The sequence below is a fragment of the Nerophis ophidion genome, linkage group LG14 (assembly GCF_033978795.1).
Source record: "Nerophis ophidion isolate RoL-2023_Sa linkage group LG14, RoL_Noph_v1.0, whole genome shotgun sequence".
NCBI classification, from domain to species: Eukaryota; Metazoa; Chordata; class Actinopteri; order Syngnathiformes; family Syngnathidae; genus Nerophis; species Nerophis ophidion.
This window is the reverse complement of record NC_084624.1, coordinates 14,176,388-14,204,303: the sequence shown is the minus strand read 5'-3', so window position 1 is coordinate 14,204,303 and position 27,916 is coordinate 14,176,388. Positions and strand designations below refer to the sequence as shown.

The window sequence follows — 27,916 nt, the reverse complement described above, 5'->3', positions numbered from 1 at the left end:
CAAAGTATTGTGTTGAATTTTTGTATTTGACCAAATACTTATTTTGCACCATAATTTACAAATAATTTAAATTACTAGATTTTTTTTCCACATTCTGTCTCTCACAGTTGAAGTGTACCTATGATGAAAATGACAGACCTCTGTCATCATTTTAAGTGGGAGAACTTGCACAATCGGTGGCTGACTAAATACTTTTTTGTCCCACTGTATGTCTTTGCACACTGTATAAACAATACAAAAGCATTATCAATTAATTATGTAAATAATATTAACAATTGACTTTAGAACCACGCAATCATAATTAAATACATTTAAGTATATTCTAATTAGTGTACATTATTTTACCCTCATTTTAGTCATGTCAATCATGTGTGATAATGAAACACTTAAAAGAAAATCAACTCACACAAACAGAAACTAACAAAAGGTGCTGGTTTAATAGCAAACGCTACAAATAATTAAAAAAAAGAGCTCAGATAACACATCATCTAACTGTCATTTCTTTTTCAGCATCCACAATATTCCACATAAAATACATTATCTGATTGGAGCAACAAAAGTGCTGGTAAAGGAAAAAAAAACGAGAAAAATCATCTAACTGGGTGCATGGTCCTTGGTGTGAGGTCTTAAATGTATGGTCCTTGGGTGCATACTTGCCAACCTTGAGACCTCCAAATTCGGGACATGGGGGGGGGGGGGGGGGGGGTTCAGTGGTAGCGGTGGGTGCATATTGTAGCGTCCCTGAAGAGTTAGTGCTGCAAGGGCTTCGGGCTATTTGTTCTGTTGTGTTTATGTTGTGTTACAGTGCGGATGTTGTCCCGAAACGCGTTTGGCATGCTTGTTTGGTGTGGGTTCACAGTGTGGCGCTTATTTGCAACAGTGTTAAAGTTGTTCATACGGCCACCCTCAGTGTGACCTGTATGGCTGTTGACCAAGTATGCCTTGCATTCACTTATGTGTGTCGCATATATTACGTGACCGGTCTAGCACGCTGTTTGTATGGAGGAAAAACGGACGTGACGACAGGTAGTAAAAAGGACGTTAAAGGCAGAAGGCACTACCCCCAATATTGTTGTCCGGGTGGAAATCGGGAGAAGTTTGGGAGAATGGTTGCCCCGGGAGACTTTCGGGGGGGGGTGGTCACTCCGGGAAAATCGGGAGGGTTGGCAAGTATGCTTGGGTGTAAGATCCTTGGTTGTATTGTATTGGTGCAGGGTTTGGATAGACCAGTCTAACCTCAAATATTTCCCTCAATCCCACATGTTCATATGAAAACAAAAATGATCTAAATCGAAGTCTAAAAAAAAAAAAGCCCCAAAAATCAGTAGATCCCTGCTTTTAATTTCGAGGCTGCTGTAAATAATCCCAACATCTTTATTTTCGAAACCTCAAAGCAAGGGGGCCCAACATGATGCTCACGGGCCAAATTTGGTCGTTCACAACTTTTTGTTTGGCCTGTAAGGGTGGCGTTCAAATGTAAAACATATTCCTACTGACCTCTTTCAAGCGCAAACATTTAACAATGTCCACTACCTTATAAATAGCGGTGTGGAGCTAAACTCCTCACTCATAGAGCTGAGGTACGCTTCAATTTGCTCCATTGGCACATTTAGACTTAGGCTTTTGGAGATAAACAGTCTGAAGGCCAATAAGTTCCACACACCATGATCAAATTCCACGTATTACCTGGTTGCAGGTTTTTAATGACAACGTCCAACATCCCCTAGTTTTTGGTCAAGTTGGGAGTTTTTCCTTCCACCGCGTGAAGTAGTCCATTGTTGCTAACTTGGCCTCAAGTCCGTTTGGGGGAAGCTAAGGTTAGTTGGCCACGCCCTGACGACCGTCGGGTATGAGCGAAGAGAAGAAGGTCTTTAGGAAAACCCAGACTGTCCACATGATGGATGAACTGTTTGGAGGCACCAGCACAGCAGTCATTGGCTCCTGGTTGTCTGCAGCACCTTCCATCTGTCCTACAGCAGCCTAAAGAGAAAAAAACACAATGACTTTGTACACAAATTCTATGAGTCGAGTCTTGAACCAACAGTAGTTCTCTTACAGGATTTGGGATTCTGTTCTCGTTCTCCTGGTTGTTTTGGACTTCAGGGGGATGCAGCTGGTTGGGTCCTGGGGCCTGCTCTCGTCTTCTTAAAGTGAACCAGCCTGTGGTGTGACTGCACCCCCCAACAAAAAAACCACACATTAAGGAAATCATGTAGACTCTACATTATGTAAAGATTGTTTAAAAACAAGGGGTGTCAAATTATCGCGTTAATTAGTCATAATAAACGCATTCATCTCATTTGTAATCTCTAACGTTACTGTCTATGTATGCCTGTGACTGAGTTTCCTCACACTTTTAATGTGGTCGATTTGCTTGGGTGTAAAATAGAGATGTCCGATAATAAAATGTAATATCGGAAAGGATCGGTATCGGTTTAAACAAGTAAAATTTATGACTTTTTAAAACGCCGCTGTATGGAGTGGTACACGGACGTAGGGAAAGGTACAGAGCGCCAATAAACCTTAAAGGCACTGCCTTTGCGTGCCGGCCCAATTGCATAATATCTACAGCTTTTCATACACACACAAGTGAATGCCATGCATACTTGTTCAACAGCCATACAGGTCACACTGAGGGTGGCCGTATAAACAACTTTTAACACTGATACAAATATGCGCCACACTGTGAACTCACACCAAACAACAATGACAAACACATTTCGGGAGAACATCCGCACCGTAACACAACATAAACACAACAGAACAAATACACAGAACCCCTTGCAGCACTAGCTCTTCCGAGACGCTACAATATACATGCTATCTCGGGAGAGCATGTCCCAAATTCCAAGCTGCTGTTTTGAGGAATGTTAAAAAAAAAAACAATGCACTTTGTGACTTCAATAATAAATATGGCAATGCCATGTTGGCATTTTTTTTACATAACATGAGTTGATTTACTTTGGAAAACCTTTTGTTTAATGCATCCAGCGGGGCATCACAACAAAATTAGGCATAATAATGTGTTAATTCCACGACAATGTATCGGTTAATATCGTAATCTGTAATTAAGAGTTGGACATTATCGGAATATCGGATTTCGGCAAAAAAGCCACTATTGGACATCTCTAGCCACAACACAACAACGTTCTTCTGTAGCATGATTGAAAAAGCCACAACACAATAACAAAAAGCAGTAACAAAACAACTTTTGACCAAAACAACAATATAAGGACGCAACGAATGTGACAGCAATCAAATTTTGGCAACAGACCAATTATTCCTGAGGCAGAAAGTTGAAAACGAACAATGTTGAAAATCCAAAGTTTGAAAAGTTTAATTGAATTGTGACCACTTTTGAGTCATAAATAACTTTTTTTAACGTTTTTAATCATTCTAACATACAGAAGGCAAATTTGCCAAGCACAGATCGATGTCTTTCCGTCTTCGGAATTTAAATTAAAATATCGGTTCATTGTTACATGCCTAGTTAAGTCTTCTTAAAAGACGTGTTAAGACCTGTAGAAAGATGTGTTCAAGACATGAAAAAAGAATAAGCAGAGAAAGTCATGTAAAAAGATGTGTTAGACATGTTGGAACGTGCTGAAACACATGTCAAAAGAGTTGTTCAAGATCTGTCCAAATGTATTCAAAGACTTGCTTTTCTCTCTGGCACTTATCGAGGGTGGACACTCCCCTTATCTCTCCTGCTTGCTTCTTTGTCTTGTCTTAATTTTTGTGTCCTCTCTTTTTGCACTGCTCTCCAAATCAACATTGGAACTATTTAACTGGCCTTAACGAAATTGACGAGAACTTTGGTTTAAGGGAACCTGCTTGTAGTTGTTGCTGGACACACGACGGACTCTTGGGAGAAGAAGAAATGCCACGTGCCTGGTGACCCTTTTCTTTATAGGGCGTGAAGATATTTAACTATTCGGAATTATGACAAAAGGACATCTGCTGATTGGAGTAAGCGTCGCTCTAGTTTGTCGACAAATTGGAAGTTGCTGGCAGTCTTCAAAATACCCCAAAGCTGCCACAAATGTTTTGAAGATGCGGTAAAAACTGTGTACACTTATGATTTTGGATCACATCGGACACTCTGCTTCGCAGGTTTGAGGACCAGTCATCGACAATTGAGAGGGAAAAGCTCATTTTATTTTCACTCGTATACAAATCATTCCAACTTGGATTGTTTCCCTGGTTTCGAGACTCTCCTGAAGGACAGTGAAGCAAAGACACAACAAACTTCCTTCTTGTCTCTCATGGACACACACCTGTTGTTGGGGTAGCGACTGCACGACATCAAGGCCGCGGAACAGAGAGACGCTGCAGGCTTACAAACAAACATGCATCCACAAAAATATACGCCACACATACCCACCCCCAACCCAACGCCCTGGACGCAAATCCCATAGGGGTGATGAAAGGATGGTCAGCGCCTGAGAGTTGCGGCCTACCGTCATGACCCCGCACTCTCTTCCCTCTGTTGCTAGATATCTCGAGATGTATGTTGTAATATGTATATGTGCATTGCTATGGATGTTTTTTCCCAGTCTAAATTGGATTTTTTTACTCATCCTTCCCCAGCGTTGACCTTTTCCCCATCTTTTACGGGGCGCCTTGTGGCGACCCATCAGCGTTCCTGTTCTGTAACCCTGTACACTGTGTTTGTTTAATCTAGAACGGGTTTGTGCTGAAAACAAAGTTTTGTTGTACTTGTGCAATGACTATAAAGACCTATCCCTATCCGTGTTAAAGACTTGTGTATGTCGTGTTCAAGTTTGTTGAAAGACAGGTTAAAGATGTATTAAATGTGTTGAAAATAGGTTTGAGATTTGTTACGGGTTAAAAAGTGTTAAAAGACATGTCTATAGATGTGCTAGACATGTTAAAATACGTGCTAAAACACGTTTTACATCCATCCATTTTCTACCGCTTGTCCCTTTTGGGTTTGCGGGGGGCGCTGGAGCCTGACTCAGCTACATATGTGTGTAAAAATAAATTACATACGTGGAAAGATGCCTTTAAAGATGTGTTCAAAATGTGTTGAAATGTTCAAATGACGTGTTGAAAGACATCCTTAAAACATGTTGTAAGAGGTGTTCAAGACGTGTTAATTATCATACTTAGAGGTGATGCAAAATTGCTAATCTAGTTTGTATATGGCATGTTCAATTAGCATTGATGTGGAGAACAGAAAGCATCAATAAAATTCAAACTCCACACAAAGTCTGTGTCTGTGCGGAAAGAACACCTGATTTGAAGTATTTGAGTGTGCTAGTAGAGGCCAATGTAAGAGGGGACTCACAGGTACATGATGAAAAGGGTGGCCATCACCAGCAGGAAGTGACTTAGGCTGGAGTTGAAGTACACAATCATGAGCATCACCCCCAACCTGGCAGCAGAGTACAGCCAGTCCAGCCAGTCTCGTTCCAGGTCTTCTTCGTCCTCCATCACAGGCCCGCCTTGAGCATTCATTCTCATGTTCTGATTGGCTATGGCTGGGTCGATGAAGGCACCGTCCTGTGCCGGATTCTGATTTGCTGGCTGTATGTGGATGTGGTTCTGGTTGGCTATCGGTGCTGGTACAGGTACCTGGTGCGCGTGGACGGCAGGGAGTTGGCCAACGGTTGCAGGTGATACAGCGGGGGCTGTGCCAGCTGCTGCCAAGGCTGCGTGGCTGTTGGTAAAACACAGATTTTGTCATGTCCTGTCAAAATATTGTGAACCCAATATCGTGTATTATATTGTACCATAAACTGAGAGTATCATCCAGTGTGCTCTATCTGTCACAACTACAAGACTGATTCATCATATTATAAAGACTTTTTAAAGTTTTTTTCATATGACCTGTAAATATGTCTGCTTAACGTAAGTGTTTATATTGTTACTCAGCACTTTTTGTTTAAAAAGGTCTTAATTTTATTGTTTTATTGTTCAGTAACTCTACCTCTGAATACATGTTTAATATTGAAGTGCAACTTTGTGTGTCAATACTTTACTTAGCCAATGTATTTATTCTTTTGTTTGTGTATATTTGAATTCCCCCAAAACCTTCCTTAACCAGGGTTTCCCGCAGCGCCTAAACTAAAGTCTTAACTCGCTGCTCCGCTTAGTTCTGCCTCTGCCTCTGTCAGTACGTCTCTGCAGCACCCAACATTGTCCCACCCACTATTCAGAGCAGAGCGCCTGGAGTCAGTGCTCCTTCTTTGGAGTGAGCAGAGAGGTAAGCATAAGGCAGCGGACTCTCCCCAAATTATAATAAACACTTCCAAGTCAACTTCTAGTAACATCACTATGGGCCCGTTGACGTTCTAGAAACATAAGCGGCAGCTCAGCTCCCTCGCGATTCTTGAGGTGAAGGCTAGTTAGCTTTTAGCGTAACGTTAGCTCACTGTGCGGTGCAAGTGTGTTACAGACAGCAAAACCCTGTCTGACAGAAAGACAAGCATTATTGACCTACTGTAAACAACTAAGTTATTTCACTTTACCTTTTTCTGTGTTGATTGAGCTGTGTTGAAGCAGCAAAAAATGACATTATGTTGAAACAACAGTTTTCTGAACCTGTCTCTGATAAAGCCTACATCATAAAGCCTAAATGAACTCCATGGTGTTCAGGGATGAATAGTCTCTCCTATTTGCTAGTGTACTATTTTTTCAGCTAAAGTTACATTAATCATTAGTAATATAGCAGCGTAGTTTTGAATGGCAACATGCTATCACATGTTGAAAAAAATAGAACATTTACATAATAAAAATCTACTACAGGCTTCCCAAATGCTGTAATAAATTAGGCATGATGAGTTGAGCATATGTCAGCATGTGGCCCCACTTATATCTCTTTTTTTCAAACGCTTGCTTAAAGTAAGTAATTAATTTGACTTTGTAGGTCATTAATTGAGTATCTCAGGTAACTAGGACTGTTTTGTTTTTACTTTACGGAAAAAATATCGAGATATATATTGTATATCGCCATTCAGCAAATGGAGCGGAAAACACGACGAAGCCGGCCTACGTCACCACAGTCTGTAGTCTATTGCCCCCCCAGGCTGTGGTGGCAGCGGCTAGGTGGAGACGTGATGGCAACAGGCCGAGTTACACCGATCCTTACACCCACCCATCGGCCCAAGCCTACCCATCCTTTATCTACTACATCTGATGGAAATCAGTCTAACCTCAAACAACTAAGCTTTACAATGACGTATAAAATGGCCACATAGAAAAATATGCAGTAATGAGTTTAAATAATACAAACTGTCATTATTCACTACGATTATAAATTATTTGAAGACCCTTTGTCAGCACTTATTATCCAATCCAATCCATTCCATCAGTGACGCCCGCATTACTATACTGAAAATCCAGTCCAAGTTTTCACAGTTACCTTAGCAAAGTTGAGCCAGAACGCAGCAACATTAAGGCTATGTGCAGTCCTTTCACAACACAGCAGGGTAAGATGTCCAATTCAATTTTTTTTTGGAAAATCTGATCTTATTATGTAGACGTTCACATTCCCAAAAAATGTGTCCAGACTCAAATGTGAATGCAAATACAGACATGGCATTATGACGTTGCACGTCCTGCAGTGTTGACGGACGTAAACATGCTTAAATTCTAGCTGTCTAAATACTGACGGATGTGACAATTTCAAAGATTCGGTGCAATCGAAGTAAGGCTGGGCGATATTTCGATATAACTGATATATCGCGGGTTTGTCTCTATGCGATATAGAAAATTACTATATCGTTATATTCGAGTATACGTTCTCACGCAGTTGCTTATAGCTGCAGTCATTACACTACATGCGTTTTCCACTCGTTCTTGTCTCTCCACAGAGAACTAAAACAAGCGCACCTTTTAACATACATCACATACTGTCACGAATGCAATGTCACACGCCCTCCCCGAGCAGACAGGTAGCTACATGGGTCACATTACCTGTGGTGCCAGTGGTGCGTTGTGAATTGTTATACGAGAGAGAGAAGGTGCGAATCTGGTAACAAATGGAGGAAGAATTAATTTCCAAGAATAGCACCGGGTCCACCGTCTGGCGGTGGTTTGGCTTAAAGAGGGAATATGCTGAACAATAATGCGGCAAAAGCGTTGCTACAAAAAGTAGCAGCACTGCTAATTTGTAGCATCATTTGAAAAGTCACCCGCTAGAGAATGAAGAGTGCTTGAAACTGCTTGTCAACATCTCCGTTCGGTGCCACATCCACACAATGCCGAAGCATCAATTTCCACCTCAACACCATATGACAAAAAAAATCAACAACAGAAGGAGATATCGTCAGCAGGAACCTACCACAGAACGAAAGACATACTCTATTTGATTTCCTATTATGCAGCTCATTTTTATTTGACAGTTTTTGAAATATCTTGTGTGACATCATACACAAAAGTGCACTTTATTTGTTTTTAACTACTGTTGTGGCGTTCTTTAAAAAAAAGTGCACTTTAAATTAAGTGTTGTTTTGATATGTCATCTTAGTGACATCATGCACAAAAGTGCATTCATAGCTTGTTTTCAAATGTCTCTGACAATCTTGCACTTTCTGTTTTGGAAATGACAAATGTTCGTGCTACTGCTTGATAACGTTTTAATAAATACAGTTTTGGTAAATTTACTTAGTTTTAATTTCTCTCTCCGCATGAAAGCTTAAAATGAGCATATTACAGATGCGCGGATAGGCAATTATATCATCCGCAACTGCATCACCAAAGTTGTCATCCACCCGTCGTCCACCCGAACCAACATTTTATCAGAACCACAACCGCCTGCCACCCGCCTGTTTGCTGCTAGCGGGGTGTATAAAATAGTCAGGAATGATCATGGATGCAAAGGATTCTGGGTATTTGTTGTGTTGCGTTTATGTTGTGTTACTGGGAGGATGTTCTCCCGAAATGTATTTGTCAGTCTTGTTTGGTGTGGCTTCACAGCTTGGCGCATATTACTAAGAGTGTTAAAATTGTTTATATCACAACCATTAGTGTACTCTGTGTCACCCAGTATGCCTTGCAGTCGGGTGCCTGTGTCTGTGTGAGCCACACACAACATGTTGCTGGACTGACAAGCAGATCGTACGTGCTGTAGAAGGCGAAAAAGCCAATGGCTTCATAGCACGCCCCAATACTTATTAACTGGGTGACTGCCGGCAGTCATTCTAGGGAATGTTTGCGTCTCCTATTGTCTTCTTCGCTTTGTGACACGAGTCCTAAATGGCTCTTTAAATAGTAAAGGATACCGATCCCTGATCCATGTATATCAAATATTTCCGAATGATTCAACCGCCATCCGCCCGAATGTAATTAAAATCTATTTTTTCGTCATGTCACCCGCCCGACCCGCGGTTTATCCGCGGATGAGACCACAAACCGCGCATCTCTAGAGCATATATTAATGCAGTATGAACAAGAATGTTTTAATGTAGACACAAATAATCATCAAACTGGTGTGATTATATTCATCATGTGATATTTGAAGGCTAAGGCAAAATATCGCGATATATATCGTGTATCGTGACATGGCCAAAAAATATTGAGATATCAATAAAAGGCCATATCGCCCAGCCCTAAATCAAAGTAAACATTTTCTGAAGATTATGAAAGAAGTGTCCTGCTGTTTTGCCTCAATGTCTGTTCTGAAGAAGCGCGTGTAGGTGATCAGTGGTGGAACATTGATTGACGTGACTTCCTAAAACATTATTTTCGCCTGTTTCTGCTAGTTTTTTTGTTTATTTTTTATCCGTCTATTTCGACAAATAATGATGACTCTTATGACAAGCGACGTCATTATTGGTCATTATGTGACCGCAGCGCGGGAGAGTTCACACTGAAGTCGTATTTTAACACTATCTGATTGATTTGTAATACAAAACTCACAATAATATTGTCTATAATATTGCTGACAGAAAAATAACTTCCGTACGATATGATAAGCAAAGCAAATTACTACAGCTTTGCAGTGTAGATGTGCTACTTAAACTTAATTGATGTAGTTCAATAACCTTAGTGTTATTTTAGAGCGGTGTATTGGGGGCTCTGAAGACTGGATGTAGTGATAAAAAGTTATTTTATCTTCACTTTTATTGTAAATGGCAGTGTATTGTGATAGTCCGTATCACCCATTCCTACTGGCCAGGGTGGCCTGAGGGCCTTGAATTTGGCACGTGTGGTCTAAATGCCTTAAATTACCATCACAGTAACAACAGGAAACTAACAATATTTTTTTTCAACCATTTTGATTTCTTCAGTATTTGCTGTGTAATTCTATTACAGTAACAACAAGCTGTAAACAAACATTCTGAATCAAAGAGGTTGTGCACAAAGGACATATCTTTGGGTGGACATCCAGCCCCTGTTCTCCAGGCAAGAAAGTTTCTTTCCACCTCCTCTGTTTTCAGGTCAACTCTGTAGTGCTGTGCAAGTTTGTTTACACAGCTATCATCTGTGCAAGGTTTCCCTGTTTGCAAGTTGCCTGCTAGCTTTTCCATGCAACAACACTATCCTTATGTGTTTGGGCCATCTCATGATTACTAAATTATATTACATTCCCTTTGCCTCAGTCTGCACCCCCTCTTCAGGGCCCAGGCTAAGACCGATTTTTTTATTTTATTTTAATCTTCTATTTTTTTCTCCCCTCCCCGTTTACCTGTATCTCATCTTTTTTGTAAGGGGCGCTGGAAGCCGGCAGACCCGTCAGCGATCCTGTTCTGTCTCCCTGTAATGTTTGTCTGATCTTGAATGGGATTGTGCTGAAAATTTTAATTTTCCTGAAGGAACTCTCCTGACGGAATAAATAAAGTACTATCTAATTTAATCTAAAAACTGACAATTTGAGTTTGACCAATATGAGGCCAGTATGAGGTATTTGTGAACCTTTCCAAAATACCTGATTCCGGTAAAACTCACATAAAATTCAATATTACAGGCTTTTTTAGATAAATTTCATGTTTGGTTTTGGAGTTATGATTATAAACCTTTCATATTTAGTATGAGAGGATTTAGTATCTCAGGATTCTAAGTACATTACTGTCAAATTGAGTAAAAAATTACTTTTTGTTTTTGCAAACCCTACCCTATCTAGTAAAACTCAGATGTATTCAATATCACAGGGGTTTTTAGACATTTTGCACGTTTGGATTCGGAATTATGTAGGAATACATTTTTATTGCTTTTTTTCGCGTTATCTCAGGATTCTAAGTACATTACTGTCAAATTGAGTAAAAAATTACTTTTTGTTTTTGCAAACCCTACCAAATGTTTTTTTTTTCAGGAAAACTCTCAAAGATGCATTTCTTCAGGCATTATTAGACATTTTGCATGTGTATTTTTGGAGTTATGTTTGAAACATAACTCCAAAAAGATAACCATGATTACTCATGGTTATCTTTACTCCATAAAGATAACCAAAGCTTTCTTACACTTCCACTTTCAACCATTTAGATGATTGCAGTGTTTGTTGTGAGCAAAAATATCTTGCAAGTGCAAAAAAACCCCCAAAAAAACAGGAACGTCCTGTTCTTCAAACCCAGTGACGCCTCTGGCTCATTATAAAAAATGTATAGGACCCTGAAGGTAGTAAACTCACTATTGCATCAAATACTGCTGAGCGTAGACGTGTTGGAGCCACAGAAGTTGTTGTGGGCTGTACAGAGAGTAGGCTGGGAACGCTGTTTGGGTCATCGGGGATGTAGCAGACCTGCAAGGAAACATAACATTAGCATTATTATCTAACTAAGTCATTATCCGTGCAACACAGATAAATATGGTTTTAGCTTTTGTAAGTTTTATCACAAACCAACAAAAGGGCATGAAAACAACAAAATATGATAAAGGAGTAGGGCAGGGCGATATATCGATGTATTGTGGGTTTGTTTCTGTGCGATATAGAAAATGACTATATCGTAATATTCGAATATACGTTCTCACGCAGTTGCTTTTAGCTGCTGGCATTAATTACACTAAATGCGTTTTCCACTCTTTCTAGTCTGTCATTCTCACAGAGACGTAAACAAGCGCACCTTCTTAGATACGTCACGCGTGCAAAGTCACACGCCCTCCCCGAGCAGAGAGGTAGCTACATGGGTAACATTAGCTATGTATGCTAACGGTGCGTTGCGAGTGGAAATACGAGAGCGAGAAGGTGCCAACCTGGTAACAAATGAAGGAAATATTAATTCCCGAGAAAAGCAGCACAGGGTGCATTGTCTGGCGGTGGTTTGGCTTCAAGTGGGAATATGTTCAACGATTATGAGGCAAAAGCGTTGCTACAAAAAGTAACACCACTGCTGTTTGATTTCCTATTATGCAGCTCATTTTTATTTGACAGTTATTGAAATATCTTGTTGACATCATGCACAAAAGTGCACTTTATTTTAAACGATTGTAGTGGTGTTCTGTACAAAAAGTGCTCTTTAATTTAGTGTTGTTTTGATATGTCATCTTAGTGACATCATGCACAAAAGTGCACCCATAGCTTGTTTTAAAATGTCTGACAATCTTGCACTTTCTGTTTTGAAAATACATGAATGTTTGTGCCACTGCTTAATAACTGTTTAATAAATATTTTGCTAAATTGACTTAGTTGTGATTTCCCTCTCTACATAAAAGTTTAAAATGAGCATATATTAATGCAGTATGAACAAGAAAGTTTTATTGTGGACACAGTATCATCATACTGCTGTGATTATATGCATCAAGTGTTCGTTCAAGGCTAAGGCAAAATATCGCAATATATATCGTGACATGGCCCAAAAATATTGAGATATTAATAAAAGGCCATTTCGCCCAGCCCTATAAAGGAGTTTGTTTTAAACACAGCTGTTGGTATGGATCATGCACCAGTGATCCACAAGTAAAACACCCCCATGGATGCAAATCAGATAAATGGTGTGTTTCCTTTACCGGTGGTGTGAAGAAAACCAACTAACATCTGTTTATTTGAATACAGACTTTTTGTTGTTGTCAGACACCGGTCCCTGACAAACCCTTTGACAAACTTGCTTGCATAACTTGAACTCACTTTTAAAATAGTACTTTGACAATGTCATAGAGGTATATTTTTTGAATGTTTTACTTGAATACACATCATTTCATTGCTAACAGCTTAACAGTCCTGTAGTTGTGTTCTTGTCACACTACGTTGTTTGCCTTCATGGATAACTGACTGCAATGTTAACTGTGTAATAAATGCTAATTGAAGCAAGGCAAAGTAGAAAATTTACTATTTGACATATGACCTTGTTCGTGTTATAACCGTGAGTGGAAATATGTTTGTTCTTCAAACGTGATTGGCAATAATGTTCTGATTGATCCTGTGGCAATCAGGAGAATACATGTTCACAAACTAATTTTGAAACTCATTCACTTCATAGAAATGTATTCAACAGGAGAAGCAGTTTTCTTCATTCGTTTCATCAATTATACCTGAACTGTGTAAAAGAGTTTTATTTATTTAGAATTTTTCTTTACTTTTTCACATGAACAGCTGCTCGCTAAAAAATAATTAGACATTTTAGATATAAACATCATTGTTTTCTGTTTATTCATTAGCAGTAATTATTAGCACCTATTGGTCTACATTAGAGATGTATGATAATATCGGACTGACGATATTTTCGGCCGAGAAATGTTTAAAAATGTAATATCGGAAATTATCGGTATCAGTTTCAAAAAGTAAAATGTATGACTTTTTAAAACCCCGCTGTACGGAGTGGTACACGGATGTGGGGAGAACTACAGAGCAGTTGCGTTTCCCACTCATCCTTGCCAACCCTCCCGATTTTCCCGAGAGACTCACGAATTTCAGTGCCCCCCCCGAAAATCTCCCGAGGCAACCATTCCCCCGAATTCCACACAGACAACAATATTGGGGGCGTGCCATAAAGGCACTGCCTTTGCGTGCCGGCCGAATCAAGTAATATCTACGGTTTTTCACTCACACAAGTGAATGCAAAGCATACTTGGTCAACAGCAATACAGGTCACACTGAAGGTGGCTGTATAAACAACTTTAACAGTTACAAATATGCGCCACACTGTGAACCCACACCAAACAAGAATAACAAACACATTTCGGGAGAACAGCTGCACCGTAACACAACATAAACACAACAGAACAAATACCCAGAACCCCTTGCAGCACTAACTCTCCCGGGACGCTACAATATAGAACCTCCGATACCTCCTACCCCCGCCCACCTCAACCTCCTCATGCTCTCTCAGGAAGAGCAGGTCCCAAATTCCAAGCTGCTATTTTGAGGCATGTTGAAAAACATAATGCAATTTGTGACTTCAATAATAAATATGGGAGGTGCCATGTTGGCATTTTTTTTTCATAACTTGAGTTGATTTATTTTGGAAAACCTTGTTACATTGTTTAATGCATCCAGCGGGGCATCACAACAAAATTAGGCATAATAATGTGTTAATTCCACGACTGTATATATCGGTATCGGTTGACATCGGAATCGGTAATTAAAGGCTGGACAATATCGGAATATCAGATATCTGCAAAAAAGCAATTACCGGACATCTCTAGTCTACATATAGAAGAAGGTGCTTGTCTTGAGCTGTCATTATTATGTGGCCCCTGTAATTTATTTATTGTGTTCCCCACCTCAAAATCGTCTGGATCCGCCCCTGGGTAGAAATGAAAAATATTAAGGCGATTTAAGAGGTTGATTAAAACATATGTGTTTTGGTGTCATTTAGTATTTTAAATGGTGTTTGTTTTTTTCAAATATAATATATACTATTTGAATATTTTTTTTATAAAAAAAAAAACTTTGTGAAATATGCATTTTTGCACTTCGAACCGATTAAATGCAGCCTCCCTCCCATGCACCTTCAACGGTGACAAACAAAATTACCGTATTTTCCGCAACGGATTATAAGGCGCACCTTCAATGAATGGCCTATTTTAAAACTTTGTTCATATATAAAGTGCACCGCATCATAGGGCGCATAGAATAGTGGCTACAATAGAAGCTGGGGTTACGTTATGCATCCATTAGATGGAGCCGCACTAAAGGGAATGTCAACAAAACAGTCAGATAGGTCAGTCAAACTTTATTAATAGATTACAAACCTGCGTTCTGCCAACTCCGTTCACTCCCAAAATGAATAAACAGGTGTTTTATTTTTTTCCTGGAGGTAAAGTCAGTGACGTGGTATTTTGTTTATCTTTTAACAACAAAAAGGTATAACATGTAGTACAACATTTATATCACATAGTGAAGGGGAACTTTTCCTTGATTTAACAAACACATAAAAAACAGTCTGATACTGTTACGGTAAATCAAACGTTAGTGTAATCACAATATAGTAACACTCGAAATAGTGCAAAGCAATAACAGCTCAACTTTTGTCAAACGTTAATGTCACACAACACACAAAATAAACATGTAAAGCTCACTTTACATGAAGTCATTTTTCATCCACGAATCCCTCAAATTCTTCTTCTTCAGTGTCCGAATTAAACTGTTGGGCGAATACGGTCTCGTCTAAGTCGTCATTAATCGAGTCAGTGTCGCTGCTGTTGTCTAGCAGTTCAGTGACAATTTGTGCCCTTCTGACTGATCGCCTGGAGTTTAAACTCTGTCCTAAGTATGTCTCTAACGGGAGCCATTTTGGGGTCTTTACATAAACACTCAAATGGAAATGAAACAGCACACCTCGCGCAGTCATATATCCCAGCATGCACCGCGCGCTTCTTCTACGGGGGAAAATTAAATCGGTGGCTGCTTTACCGTATTTGCGAGACCCTGTTGTGGCTCAATATTGGTCCATATATAAGGCGCACCGGATTATAAGGCGCACTGTCAGCTTTTGAGAACATTGGAGGTTTTTAGGTGCGCCTTATAGTGCGGAAAATACGGTAAATAAAAAGTGTTGTCAATGCAGATGCACTGCACGACTGCTTCTAAAATGCCCATGAAAAGTAGTACATGTCTCCTGTATGTTTGAAAACATAGCAAAACACCACAGGAACATAATAACATTAATGTACAATAAATGAGCAGTAAATGAGTGTCTCTATGGCGATGCCCCGTATATCACGGGCAAAATCCTCATGTAAATAAGTGGTCTGCACGACTTTTCAATGGCACGTCGGTATAGCTCGGTTGGTAGAGTGGCCGTGCCAGCAACCTGAGGGTTTCCGGTTCGATTCCCGCTTCCGCCATCCTAGTCACTGCTGTTGTGTCCTTGGGCAAGACACTTTACCCACCTGCTCCCAGTGCCACTCACACTGGTTTAAATGTAACTTAGATATTGGGTGTCACTATGTAAAGTGCTTTGAGTCACTAGAGAAAAGCACTATATAAATATAATTCACTTCACTTCACGTCCAGGGTTTGTAAATGGCACGCAACACGCCCACTAATAGTACACGCTTTTTATTGATTGCACACAATGATTAACGCGGAGCGTTTGGATCTTAATAAATCAGGCCTTGGTTGTAAAAAAATGGGATGCTCTATCACATTGACACATATTACAATTTAAGCAACACTAAATTGGCCCTATTGTGTGAATGTTGTCTATCTGTGTTGGCCCTGTGATGAGCTAGCGACTTGTCTCGGGTGTACCCTGCCTTTCGGCTGAATGCAGCTGTGATAGGCTCCGGCACCACTCGCGACCCCGATAGGGACAAGCGGTAAAAATGGATGGAAATAATATTTATTCCCATGTTGGGATTCAGTGTTACTGAGACACATACACTTAAGTCTACATACACTTTTTACTAAATCAGCACAAAGCGCTTATGTATGCATGCAGTACATCCCCGTTGGATCACAGTACAGATCATCATTGTAAACAGAAAACTTTTTTTTTTCTTACACTGAGTTACCAGGCCACGCAGGAGCATGTTGAGGTGGTGCTGGAGATTGTGTGTTTACTTGAGTCGCAGCTGGATTTGAAGAAGTCTCCCGTCTCTGCCTCAGCACTGCTGTGCTCCTGGGACTCGGTGGAGTAGGGGAAGGCAGGGAGAGATGAGGCTGCTCTGTTTCCTTAAATCAAAATGATTAATGTAACTCAGTGCTATGGAAAAAATATTATACACACATAAATACATACACACATACACAGTCGTGGTGAAAAGTTTTTCTTTGTTCTTTACAATTGTAAAGGACATGATGTCATAGCTGTTTAGAGTTTCCAATCATTTGTACAACTCTTATTTTTTTGTGGAAGAGTGATTGGAGCACACACTGGTTGGGCACAAAAAACATTCATGAAGTTTGGTTCGTTTATGAATTTATTATGGGTCTACTGAAAATTAGACCAAATCTGCTGGGTTAAAATTATACATACAGCATCGTTATTTGGTTACATGTCCCTTGGCATGTTTCACTGCAATAAGGCGCTTTTGGTAGCCGTCCACAAGCTTCTGGAAAGCTTGGTTGAATTGTTGACCCTTCCTCTTAACAATATGTGTGCAGTGCAGCTTAGTTTGTTGCTTTTCTGACATGGACTTGTTTCTTCAGCATTGTCCCCGTTTAAGTCAGGACTTTGGGAAGTCATTTCTAAAACCTTCATTCTTGCCTGATTTAGCCATTCCTTTACCACTTTTGATGTGTTTGGGGTCACTGTCTTGTTGGAAAACGCAACTGCGCCAAAGACCGGGCTGATAATTTTTGGTTGTCCTGAAGAATTTGGAGGTAATCCTCCTTTTTCAATGTCCCATTTGCTCTCTGTAAATCACCAGTTCTATTGGCAGCAAAACAGGCCAAGATTATAATACTACCACCACCATGCTTGATGGTAGGGATGGTGTTCCTGGGATTAAAGGCCTCACATTTTCTCCTCCAAACATATTGCTGGGTATTGTGGTAAAACAGCTTAATTTTTGTTTCAGTTAAAATCACATGGACAAAGATAAGCCCTTCTGGAGGAAAGTTCTGCTCTCTGATTGGCCTGTCCGTAATGTTTTGCCCTAATCTTAACCAATGATCCAGTGTGCTTCCAGTTCAAAGATGGCTCACCAGGTCACCTGACCAACTCTCGCTTCGGCTCACAGATATCAAAACTTATCATAATAAACCAATCAACCAACCAACAAATCATGTATTTTGGTATACGTAAACCAACCAATTATCATTGATGTTTTCTGTATATATATATATACACATATATATACCAACAACTACGGATTACCTGTAATGAGTACAGTATTTGATAAGCCAATGGTTTTCCATTAAAAATCATTAACTTAAAAATCAAAGCTATGTAGCGATGCAACTCCACGGTCAGTGGACTAAATATACAGAAAACATCAATGATGATTGGTTGGTTTACGTATAAGAAAATCCATGATTGGTTGGTTGGTTTATTATGATGAATCACAATTGGTTAAGATTAGGGCAAAACATTACGAACAAGCCAATCAGAGACTTTTTCTTGCGTGCGTGTACACACACACACACACACACACACATACATATATATATATATATATATTAGGGGTGTAATGGTACGTGTATTTGTATTGAACCGTTTCGGTACGGGGGTTTCGGTGTGGTGCGGAGGTGTAACAAATGAGTTTCCACAGGACATATTAAGTAGCGTAAACAATACTCAAAATGCCGGACATGAGGCATTTAAGAAACTCTGCCCTGACAGCCCCGCAAAAGAGGACATGTCTGGTGAAAAGAGGACGTATGGTTAGTCTATCATAGCCCGATCGCTGCTAGCAACGGACATGTCCTCTTTTGCTAGCATGCTAGCAGCAACCGGGCTGGGATAGACTAACCATACGTCCTCTTTTCACCAGACATCTCCTCTTTTGCAGGGCTTTCAGGGCAGAGTTTCTTAAATGCCTCTAATGTCCGGCATTTTGAGTTATGGTTGCGTGTATTAACAATATACGTTCAGAGTTAAGAAGGGGTTGAAAACAAAAGAAATTATGCGCGGAGCAGCAGCATTCGTGAGGGGCAGAGAGCGAGAGAGTTATGATAAACGCGCATGCGTCTCCAGGCTCTGCTTTTTATCCATTGATTTATCAGATTTAATTTTTTATTATCTCTAGCAGTGGTGTCAAAAGTGTGCCCTAGAGGCCATTTGCGGCCCACAGCTAATGTTTTAAAGGCCCACGGCACATTCTAAAAATACTATTATAATAAACAAAAACGAAACAAAAGTGAAACTAAAAAGCTTGAAGGTTAAATGTAATTTAGAAAAAGTTGCAATGTCGACTAATAAAACAAAGCTGTTTTTTTTTTTCCAAACTGTCATTGCTCAAAACATAATATTAAATCAAAATCAATTTTATTGTGAATTATTGACCTATCCAAGGTTCCGATTACTTCACATCAAATATTCCACCATGAAAAATATTTTTGGTTGAATATTTTGCAAATTTGGTAAATAAATAACCAAAAAATTTATATTTTGTTGTTTTCTTACTGTACCGAAAATGAACCGAACCGTGACCTATAAACCGAGGTACTTACCGAACCGAAATGTTTGTGTACCGTTACATACATACATACATACATATATATATATACATACATACATATTATATATATATATATATACATACATACATATTATATATATATATACATACATACATATTATATATATATATATATATATATATATATATATATATATATATATATATATACACACACATACATACATACATACACATATACATATACGGGGGGTGAGAAAAATATATATATGTATTATTTTTGTATATAAAATATTTTATATACAAAAAATATATGCACGCACACGCACATCCCCCCATCTCTGGAATCACACTTATGTGGTTGGGAATGATTGTAGTAAACGTAAAACTCGCTTAATACACCTGATTGTTACCAAAAATCTTATGGTGGGTAAATGGATTATACTTGTATAGCCCTTTTCTACCTTCAAAGTAATCAAAGCGCTTTGACACTATTTCCACACTCACACATACGTACACATTCGCACACTGATGGCGGGAGCTGCCATGCAAGGCCCTAACCACGATCCATCAGGAGCAAGGGTGAAGTGTCTTGCTCAAGGACACAACTAGGTGGAAGCTGGGGATTGAACCACTAACCCTCAGGTTGCTGGCATGGCCACTTTCCCAACAGCGTTATGCCGTCCCCGGTACATGCTTCATACTGATCGACCATGTGAACTTCTCACCTGCGCTCTTTCTCCCTCAGGTGATTGCTTCTGCGTCCTGACGGCAAAGACTAAATGCAACGTTGGAATTAAGTCAGTCTGTAAAAGAAAGACAGACATAGAGACTTTAACACAACTGTGACCAGACTAACTTATAGCTTCATGCGTCCTACTGAATGTACTATCACTTGTTACGATTTAGAATGTTTTTGGGACTACTTGTTAAATATTCATACACAAAAAAGTGTATCTTATAATGTATTTCAATGTTGATTGCTTATGATGATGCTACAGGCAGCAGCTACCTGCCCAACTTTATTGTTAATAAACTTACAATGTTATGCCGAGGTAAAGTTATAACATTTTTATAGACAAATTATACTATTTATAGTCATGGTGGAAAATGTGTGGGATATTTTTTCTTCCTAGTGGGGGTGTAACAGAAAATATTTGAGAAGCACTGGGTTAGCATCCTACCTGTCTGAAGAGATCTCTCATGGAAAGATGGTCGGGTAGCAGTTTGCCAGCGAAGATAAGCCTCTGGTCAGACTCAGTCTAAGGTCAAAGAAAACAACATTTAAGCTTAAGGAATGCTGACAGTGTGACATTTTTTTTTTATTTCAAAAAGGTTTTCAATGTATGCAGGCGCTCCAACGAAAAATGTCCAAGCCATTTCATGCTGTCCTGTTTCACTGCTTGTTTACCTTTGCTATGAAAGTGTCTGTTTTTCTGCGTCAGAAAGGTTACCATATAAGATATAATATAATGATAAAACCATGACAACTATTATGTATAGTACATCTGAATGTGCGACATCATGAACAAAAGTAAACTTTATTTGTTTTAAACTATTGTAGTGGCGTTCTGTACAAAAAGAGCACTTTAATTTAGTGTTGTTTTGATAAGTTATCTTAGTGACATCATGCACAAAAAGCTTGTTTTAAAATGTCTCTGACAATCTTGCAATTTCTGTTTTGAAATGACATGAATGTTTGTGAAACTGCTTAATAACTGTTTGATAAATACAGTTTTGGTCAATTGACTTAGTTGTGGTTTCCCTCTTTGCATGAAAGTTTAAAACGAGCATATATGAATGAATTATGAACAAACAGGGTTCCCCACACATTCATTTATTTGTGGCGGCCCGCCACGAAAGAATTACGGCCACCACAAATAAAAAAATTAAATACATTTTTTTTTTTAAATAAAAATAAAATAAAATAAAATTTCGGCTTTTGACTCGCTCGACCGCTCATAAAAGAAATGGGACTCTGTGAATGGAGCTTGTAGTTACATATTATATAAATATGTATATAAATATGTACATGAAGTGTTGTAATTATATTCCAACTCCGCGTTCTTCTTGGTCATCGCCACCGGGAATCCCCCCCAGCGGCCCGACCACACCACCACAAATAGATGCCTGACCTGCGGGAAAAAATGTTTTAATGTAGACAAATAGAATCATCATACTGCTGTGATTGTATGTATCAAGCGTTCATTCAAGGCTAAGACAAAATATCGAGAAATATATTGTGTATGGTGACATGGCCTAAAAATATCGAGATATTAAAAAAAAGCCATATCTACCAACCCGTAGCTGAGACAGTGAATGTCCCCGCACAATTATTTGCATACTTGTTTGCATAAATATGATGAAAACATTTTAGCATTCTTTTTGTTTAAATTACAGTAAGTGTGTATATTGTAAACATTCCTGCCACTTAATTTGACACACTATGGTATTAAGTTTTTTTTGTTATATATGTATATATATATATATATATATCCATCCATCCATTTTCTACCGCTTGTCCCTTTTGGGGTCGTGTACCACAATGATATTGTACCTTGGCTTTAATGCCTTGATAATGTTGTACCGTGAGATTTTAATACTGTTACATATACAGTGCTGTTGATCTCTTGTCCCATATTCATCTTTTTAAGTCAAACATAATTCTTCAGTCTACAACAAAAACAAATTGGACTCACTGTTCCAATACTTGTGGAGGTCACTGTAGAACAAGTTAGTCAACCTTAACAGTCACACGCTAGCAACTTCTGATTGTTTCGCTTCAGCTGGAGCCTATTTACTCTCAGAGGGGTGCGACTGAGGACTGACTGCCTCTGAGTTTATATTCTAAGTTGTTGGTGCTGGACAATGAGCTATATGGACCGCTGCCTACCATCTCATCTTTCAGCACATCTCTTAAGGCATTGGGGGTAGTGAAGTTTACACAATGTAGTTTCATTACCACATTTGCAACATATACCTGTTTACAAATGGTATACTGCACTCTAGGGCTGGGCGATATATTGATATACCGTACTCGATATATCCCGGGTTTGTCTGTACGATATAGAAAATAACTATATCATAATATTCGAGTATAGGTTCTCACGCAGTTGCTTTTACACTACATGCGTTTCCCACTCTTTCTTGTCACTCCTTCTCACAGAGACGTAAACCAAGCGCACCTTCTTAGACACGTCACATACTGTCACGTGTGCAACGTTACACGCTCCCGTGGAGTAGAGAGGTAGCGACATGGTAACGTTAGCTATGATGCTAACGGTGAGGTGCGGGTGGTAATACGAGAGAAAGAAGGTGTGAATCTGGTAAGAAATGGAGGAATAATTAATTACCAAAAAAAACACACAGGATCCATCGTCAGGCGGTGGCTTGGCTTCAAGCGGGAATATGTTTAACATTTATGCGGCAAAAGCGTTGCTACAAAAAGTAGCAGTACTGCTAATGTAGCATCATTTGAAAAGTCCCCCACTAGAGAATGAATAGTGCTTGAAACTCTGCAATCAACATTTCCGGCCGGTGCCACACCAACAAAATGCCAAAGCAACTATTTCCAGATCAACACCGTATGAAAAAAAAAAGTCAACAACTAAAGGAGTTAACGTCCGCAGTAACCTATTATGCAGCTCATTTTTATTTGACAGTTATTGAAATATATTGTGTGACATCATGCACAAAAGTGCACTTTATTTGTTTTTAAGTATTGCAGTAAAAAAAGTACAATTTAATTTTGTGTTGTTTTGAAATGTCATCTTAGTGACATCATGCACAAAAGTGCACTTATAGTAGGGCTGAGCGATATGGCCTTTTTTAAATATGTCAATATTTTTTAGGCCATATCGCGTTACACAATATATATCTCGATATTTTGCCTTAGCCTTGAATGAACACTTGATGCATATAATCACAGCAGTATGATAATTCTATGTGTCTACATTAAAACATTCTTGTTTATACTGCATTAATATATGCTACTTTTAAACTTTCGTGCAGACATGAAACCACAACTAAGTCAATTTAGCAAAAGTGTATTCATTAAACAGGTATTAAACAGTGGCACAAACATTCATGTCATTTCGAAACAGAAAGTGCAAGATTGTCAGAGACATTTTAAAACAAGCTATTGTGCACTTTTGTGCCACTACACAATTGTTTAAAACAAATAAAGTTCACTTTTGGGCATGATTTTGTGGGCGTGTGACACCGAATGGAGATGTTGACATGTGGAGTAAGCACTCTTCATTGTCTAGTGGGTGACTTTTCAAATGATGCTACTTATTAGCAGTAATACTACTTTTTGTAGCAACGTTTTAGCACCACACTCGACGAAATACTGTTGTCTGTTCGACATATTCCCACTTGAAGCCAAACCACCGCCAGGCGTGTTTCTTGGGAATTAATTATTCCTTCATTTGTTACCATATTAGCACCTTCTTTCTCTCGTTTTACCGCTCGCACCACAGCTAACGTTACCCATGCTGCTACCTCTTTGCTCCGCGAGGGCGTATAAGTATGTGACGTGTGTAAGAAGGTGCACTTGCTGTCTGTGAGAAGGAGAGACGAGAAAGAGTGAGAAAAGCCTGTAGTGTAATGCTCGCAGCTAAAAGCAACTGCGTGAGAACATATACTCAAATATCACGATATAATAATTTTCTATATCGCGCAGAGACAAACCCGCGATATATCGAGTATATCGATATATCGCCCAGCCCTAGAGTACAGTATACCATTTGTAAATAGGTATATATAGCAAATGTGGTAATGAAACAACTTAACGTAAAGCTTGTTTTAAAATGTCTCTGACAATCTTGCACTTTCTGTTTTGGAAATTACATGAATGTTTGTGCCACTGCTTAATAACTGTTTAATAACTACAGTTTTGGTCAATTGACTTACCATATTTCCTTGAATTGCCGCCGGGCATGTAATATGCGCCTGCCTTGAATTACTGCCGGGTCAAACCCGCTTCGCAAAATAATTAGCGCATGCTTACTATTACCGCCGGGTCAAATTCGTGACGTCACGAGTGACACTTCCCCTGTCATCATTTTCAAAATGGAGGGGGCTTATTTCAACAATTTGAAATTGCATAAAGGGAAGAAGATCAGGGTTTCCCACACATTCATTTATTTGTGGCGGCCCGCCACGAAAGAATTACGGCCGCCACAAATAAAAATAAAATTAAAAAATGTAATTTTTTTCCGGCTTTTGACTCGCCCGACCGCTCATAAAAGCAATGGGACTCTGTCTGTGAATGGAGCTTGTAGTTAAATATTATATAAATATGTAAATATTATATAAATATGTATGTAAATATGTACATAAAGTGTTGTAATTATATTCCAACTCCGCGTTCTTCTTGGTCATCGCCGCCGCTGCCTCACACTCAATTTTTTACTGCATGCCATTGGTAAGCGCAGGGGTGAGAAGAGCTTTTAAAATTATTAGCGCCTGCTTACTTTTACTGCATGCCTTGAATAAGCGCAGGAGTGAGAAGAGGTTTTAAATTAATTAGCGCCCCGGCGGCTATTCAAGGAAATACGGAAGTTGTGGTTTCCCTCTCTGCATGAAAGTTTAAAATGAGCATATATGAATGAAATTTGAACAAGAATTTTTTAATGTAGACACATAGAGTCATCATACTGCTGTGATTAGAGTATATGCATCAAGTGTTCATTCAAGGCTAAGGCAAAATATCGAGATGTGTATCGTGACAAGGCCTAAAAATATCGAGATATTAATAAAAGGCCGTATCACCCAGCCCCTACTGTAAGTCCCATCTATTTACCAATTGCACATTTTACATTCATACTTCTAATTGGGTGAACAATATTAATAAATACAAAAGATATAGCACTAACCCCCCCCCGTGTGTCGGTTGAGGTGGGCAGGGTTGGGGGCACTGGGGTGTATAATATAGTCAGGAATAGTCATGGATGCAAAGGATTCTGGGTATTTGTTGTGTAGCGTTTATGTTGTGTTACTGTGAGGATGTTCTCCCGAAATGTGTTTGTCATTCTTGTTTGGTGTGGGTTCACAGTGTGGTGCATATTAGTAAGAGTGTTAAAGTTGTTTATATCACAACCTTCAGTGTAACTTGCATGGCTGTTGACCAAGTATGCCTTGCAATCTCGCACGTGTGACGATAAAAGCAGCAAAATGCATGCGTCCAGCCGGCACGCAGATAGCATGGCGTAAAGGCGGGTGCGATGACATGTTGTAGAGTATGTTAAAAATAAAGCCATCACGGCACGCCCTTAATATTGTAGTCCGAGTGAAAATTGGAGAATCTTATCCCCGAGTGATGTCCGGGAGAGGCACCAAAATCTGGAAACCCCCCTGATAGCGATTATGCAGCTGAGCCACATCAGAGTAGCCAAAGAGCCGCATACGGCTCTGGAGCCGCGGGTTGCAGACCCCTGTTCTAATTGAACAATGTTAATACATACACACTATACTACACAATGTAGGATACTGTGTTTATTTTTATTGTATTTCATTAAGTTACATTTTTGCTGTCTAAACTTTCAATGTTGTATTTTTGTTCCGGTTTGAAAATGTGTCAACTGTCGCAAAGTAATTTCGTGCAAAGGGTCAAAATATTATTCAATATGTGGCGCATGCGCATACCGCCCTGTCATATTTAATGATTTAAAGGCCTACTGAAACCCACTACTACCGACCACGCAGTCTGATAGTTTATATACCAATGATGAAATATTAACATTGCAACACATGCCAATACGGCCTTTTCAGTTTAAGAAATTGCAATTTAAAATTTCGAGCGAAGTATCCTGTTGAAAATGTCACGGATTGTGGCGGACATTTTGTTCCAGCCCGATCCCAGCTATAAGTCGTCTGCTTTAAACGCATAATTACACAGTATTCTGGACATCTGTTTTGCTGAATCTTTTGCAATTTGTTCAATTAATAAAGGAGACGTCAAAGAAGAACGATGTAGGTGGGAAGCGGTGTATTGCGGCTGCCTTTAGCAACACAAACACAGCCGGTGTTTCCATGTTTACATTCCCGAAGGTGAAGCTTTACTTTGAAACAGAGCGGTCAGGCGAACATGGTTCTCTACCACATGTCAAACGTCAGGTTTCGGTGAGAAAATTGTGGTAATAAGTCGGCTCTTGCCGTAGACAAGAGCGGAGCTTCCATCTTTCCTTGTGAACCGGTCAAAGAGGCAGCTGCGGACTCTCTTGCATACTTCGACTGGCCGCCCCCGAACGTGGGATGCTTCCACCATGGAGGAGGGGGAAAAAAAGCTGCCTACGCTACGCCGTGTCGAGAAACGCGGCTTCCCTCAGAGACACTGGCGGTCACTACTCCCCTCCGACTATATAATCTCACTAAAACACTAGTAACACAATAAGCAGATAAGGGATTTTCCAGAATTATCCGAGTAAATATGTCTAATAAATTCTGAATCGCTCCCACTGCACTGTCTTTTTTTTTTTTTCTCTAGTCCTTCACTCTCACTATCCCCATCCACAAATATTTCATCCTTGCTCAAATTAATGGGGAAATCTTTGCTTTCTAAATCCGAATCGCTCTCGCTGCTGGTGGCCATGATTGTAAACAATGTGAGGATGTAATGAGCTCCACAACCCGTGACGTCACGCACACATCGTCTGCTACTTCCGGTACAGGCAAGGCTTGTTTTATTAGCGACCAAAAGTTGCGAACTTTATCGTGGATGTTCTCTACTAAATCCTTTCAGCAAAAATACGGCAATATCGCGAAATGATCAAGTATGACACATAGAATTGACCTGATATCCCCGTTTCAATAATAAAATCTCATTTCAGTAGGCCTTTAAAAGGGAAATAATTAAATATGTAACGTTAATGATATAACTGAACCTCTTAACACCCATTCTAGCACTTTCTATCATCCTGCGCTGCATTTAGTTTCTATTTCAGCGGGAAGCGCTGGGGGGGCAACAACTGTACATTCCAACACATTAGTTCCGGTAACGTTAGCAAAAGTCTCAAAACGTACCGGTTTTGTTGGATAAACGGCGGACAAATGCGTCTTCAGCTCCTTCACCGTCCAGTTCCAGCGGACGCCGTCGACGGTCTGGTCCTCCACAGCCTGGCTGGCTGTTTTGACCAAGATAGTCATGGTCTCTCCTGGAGAGTCTCCCACCTCCATTTTGTGTTCTCCTTACGTCTGGTTAGTAATGGGCCTTGCTACAAAGTGCGCGCCGTCTTACTGCTTCAAAACAAAAACAACAAAAGAAACAATATCGAATTAAATGACGAATAGTTGGGTGACGAAAGAAGTAGAAACGAACGAGCTGGAGTGGGGGAAAGTAGTCGTCTGTCGAGATTGGGTTGACGTCCCCGGTGTTGTTGCCAGACTCTGTGGCCGCCCTTGATTGGTCGAAGCCGGCTTGAACGCTGACGTGCAGGGCGTGGTATGGACGTTCATTTCTGTCTTTATTACGAAAGCTTATTTTTCA

The 27,916-nt window shown here is 39.7% G+C and overlaps 1 protein-coding gene across 1 annotated transcript; it reads right to left on the bottom strand.

Moving 5' to 3' along the window:
* Positions 1 to 418: 418 nt before the first annotated feature.
* On the bottom strand, positions 419 to 27,843 carry herpud1 (homocysteine-inducible, endoplasmic reticulum stress-inducible, ubiquitin-like domain member 1). The gene is made up of 8 exons (XM_061919901.1): positions 27,454 to 27,843; positions 20,613 to 20,690; positions 20,157 to 20,234; positions 16,848 to 17,017; positions 11,594 to 11,704; positions 5,312 to 5,683; positions 2,057 to 2,171; positions 419 to 1,980 (listed from the first exon to the last, which is right to left on the bottom strand). Exons 1-8 carry the CDS (start codon positions 27,604 to 27,606, stop codon positions 1,819 to 1,821), a joined length of 1,239 nt encoding a protein of 412 aa, XP_061775885.1. The 5' UTR covers positions 27,607 to 27,843; the 3' UTR covers positions 419 to 1,818.
* Positions 27,844 to 27,916: the final 73 nt, after the last annotated feature.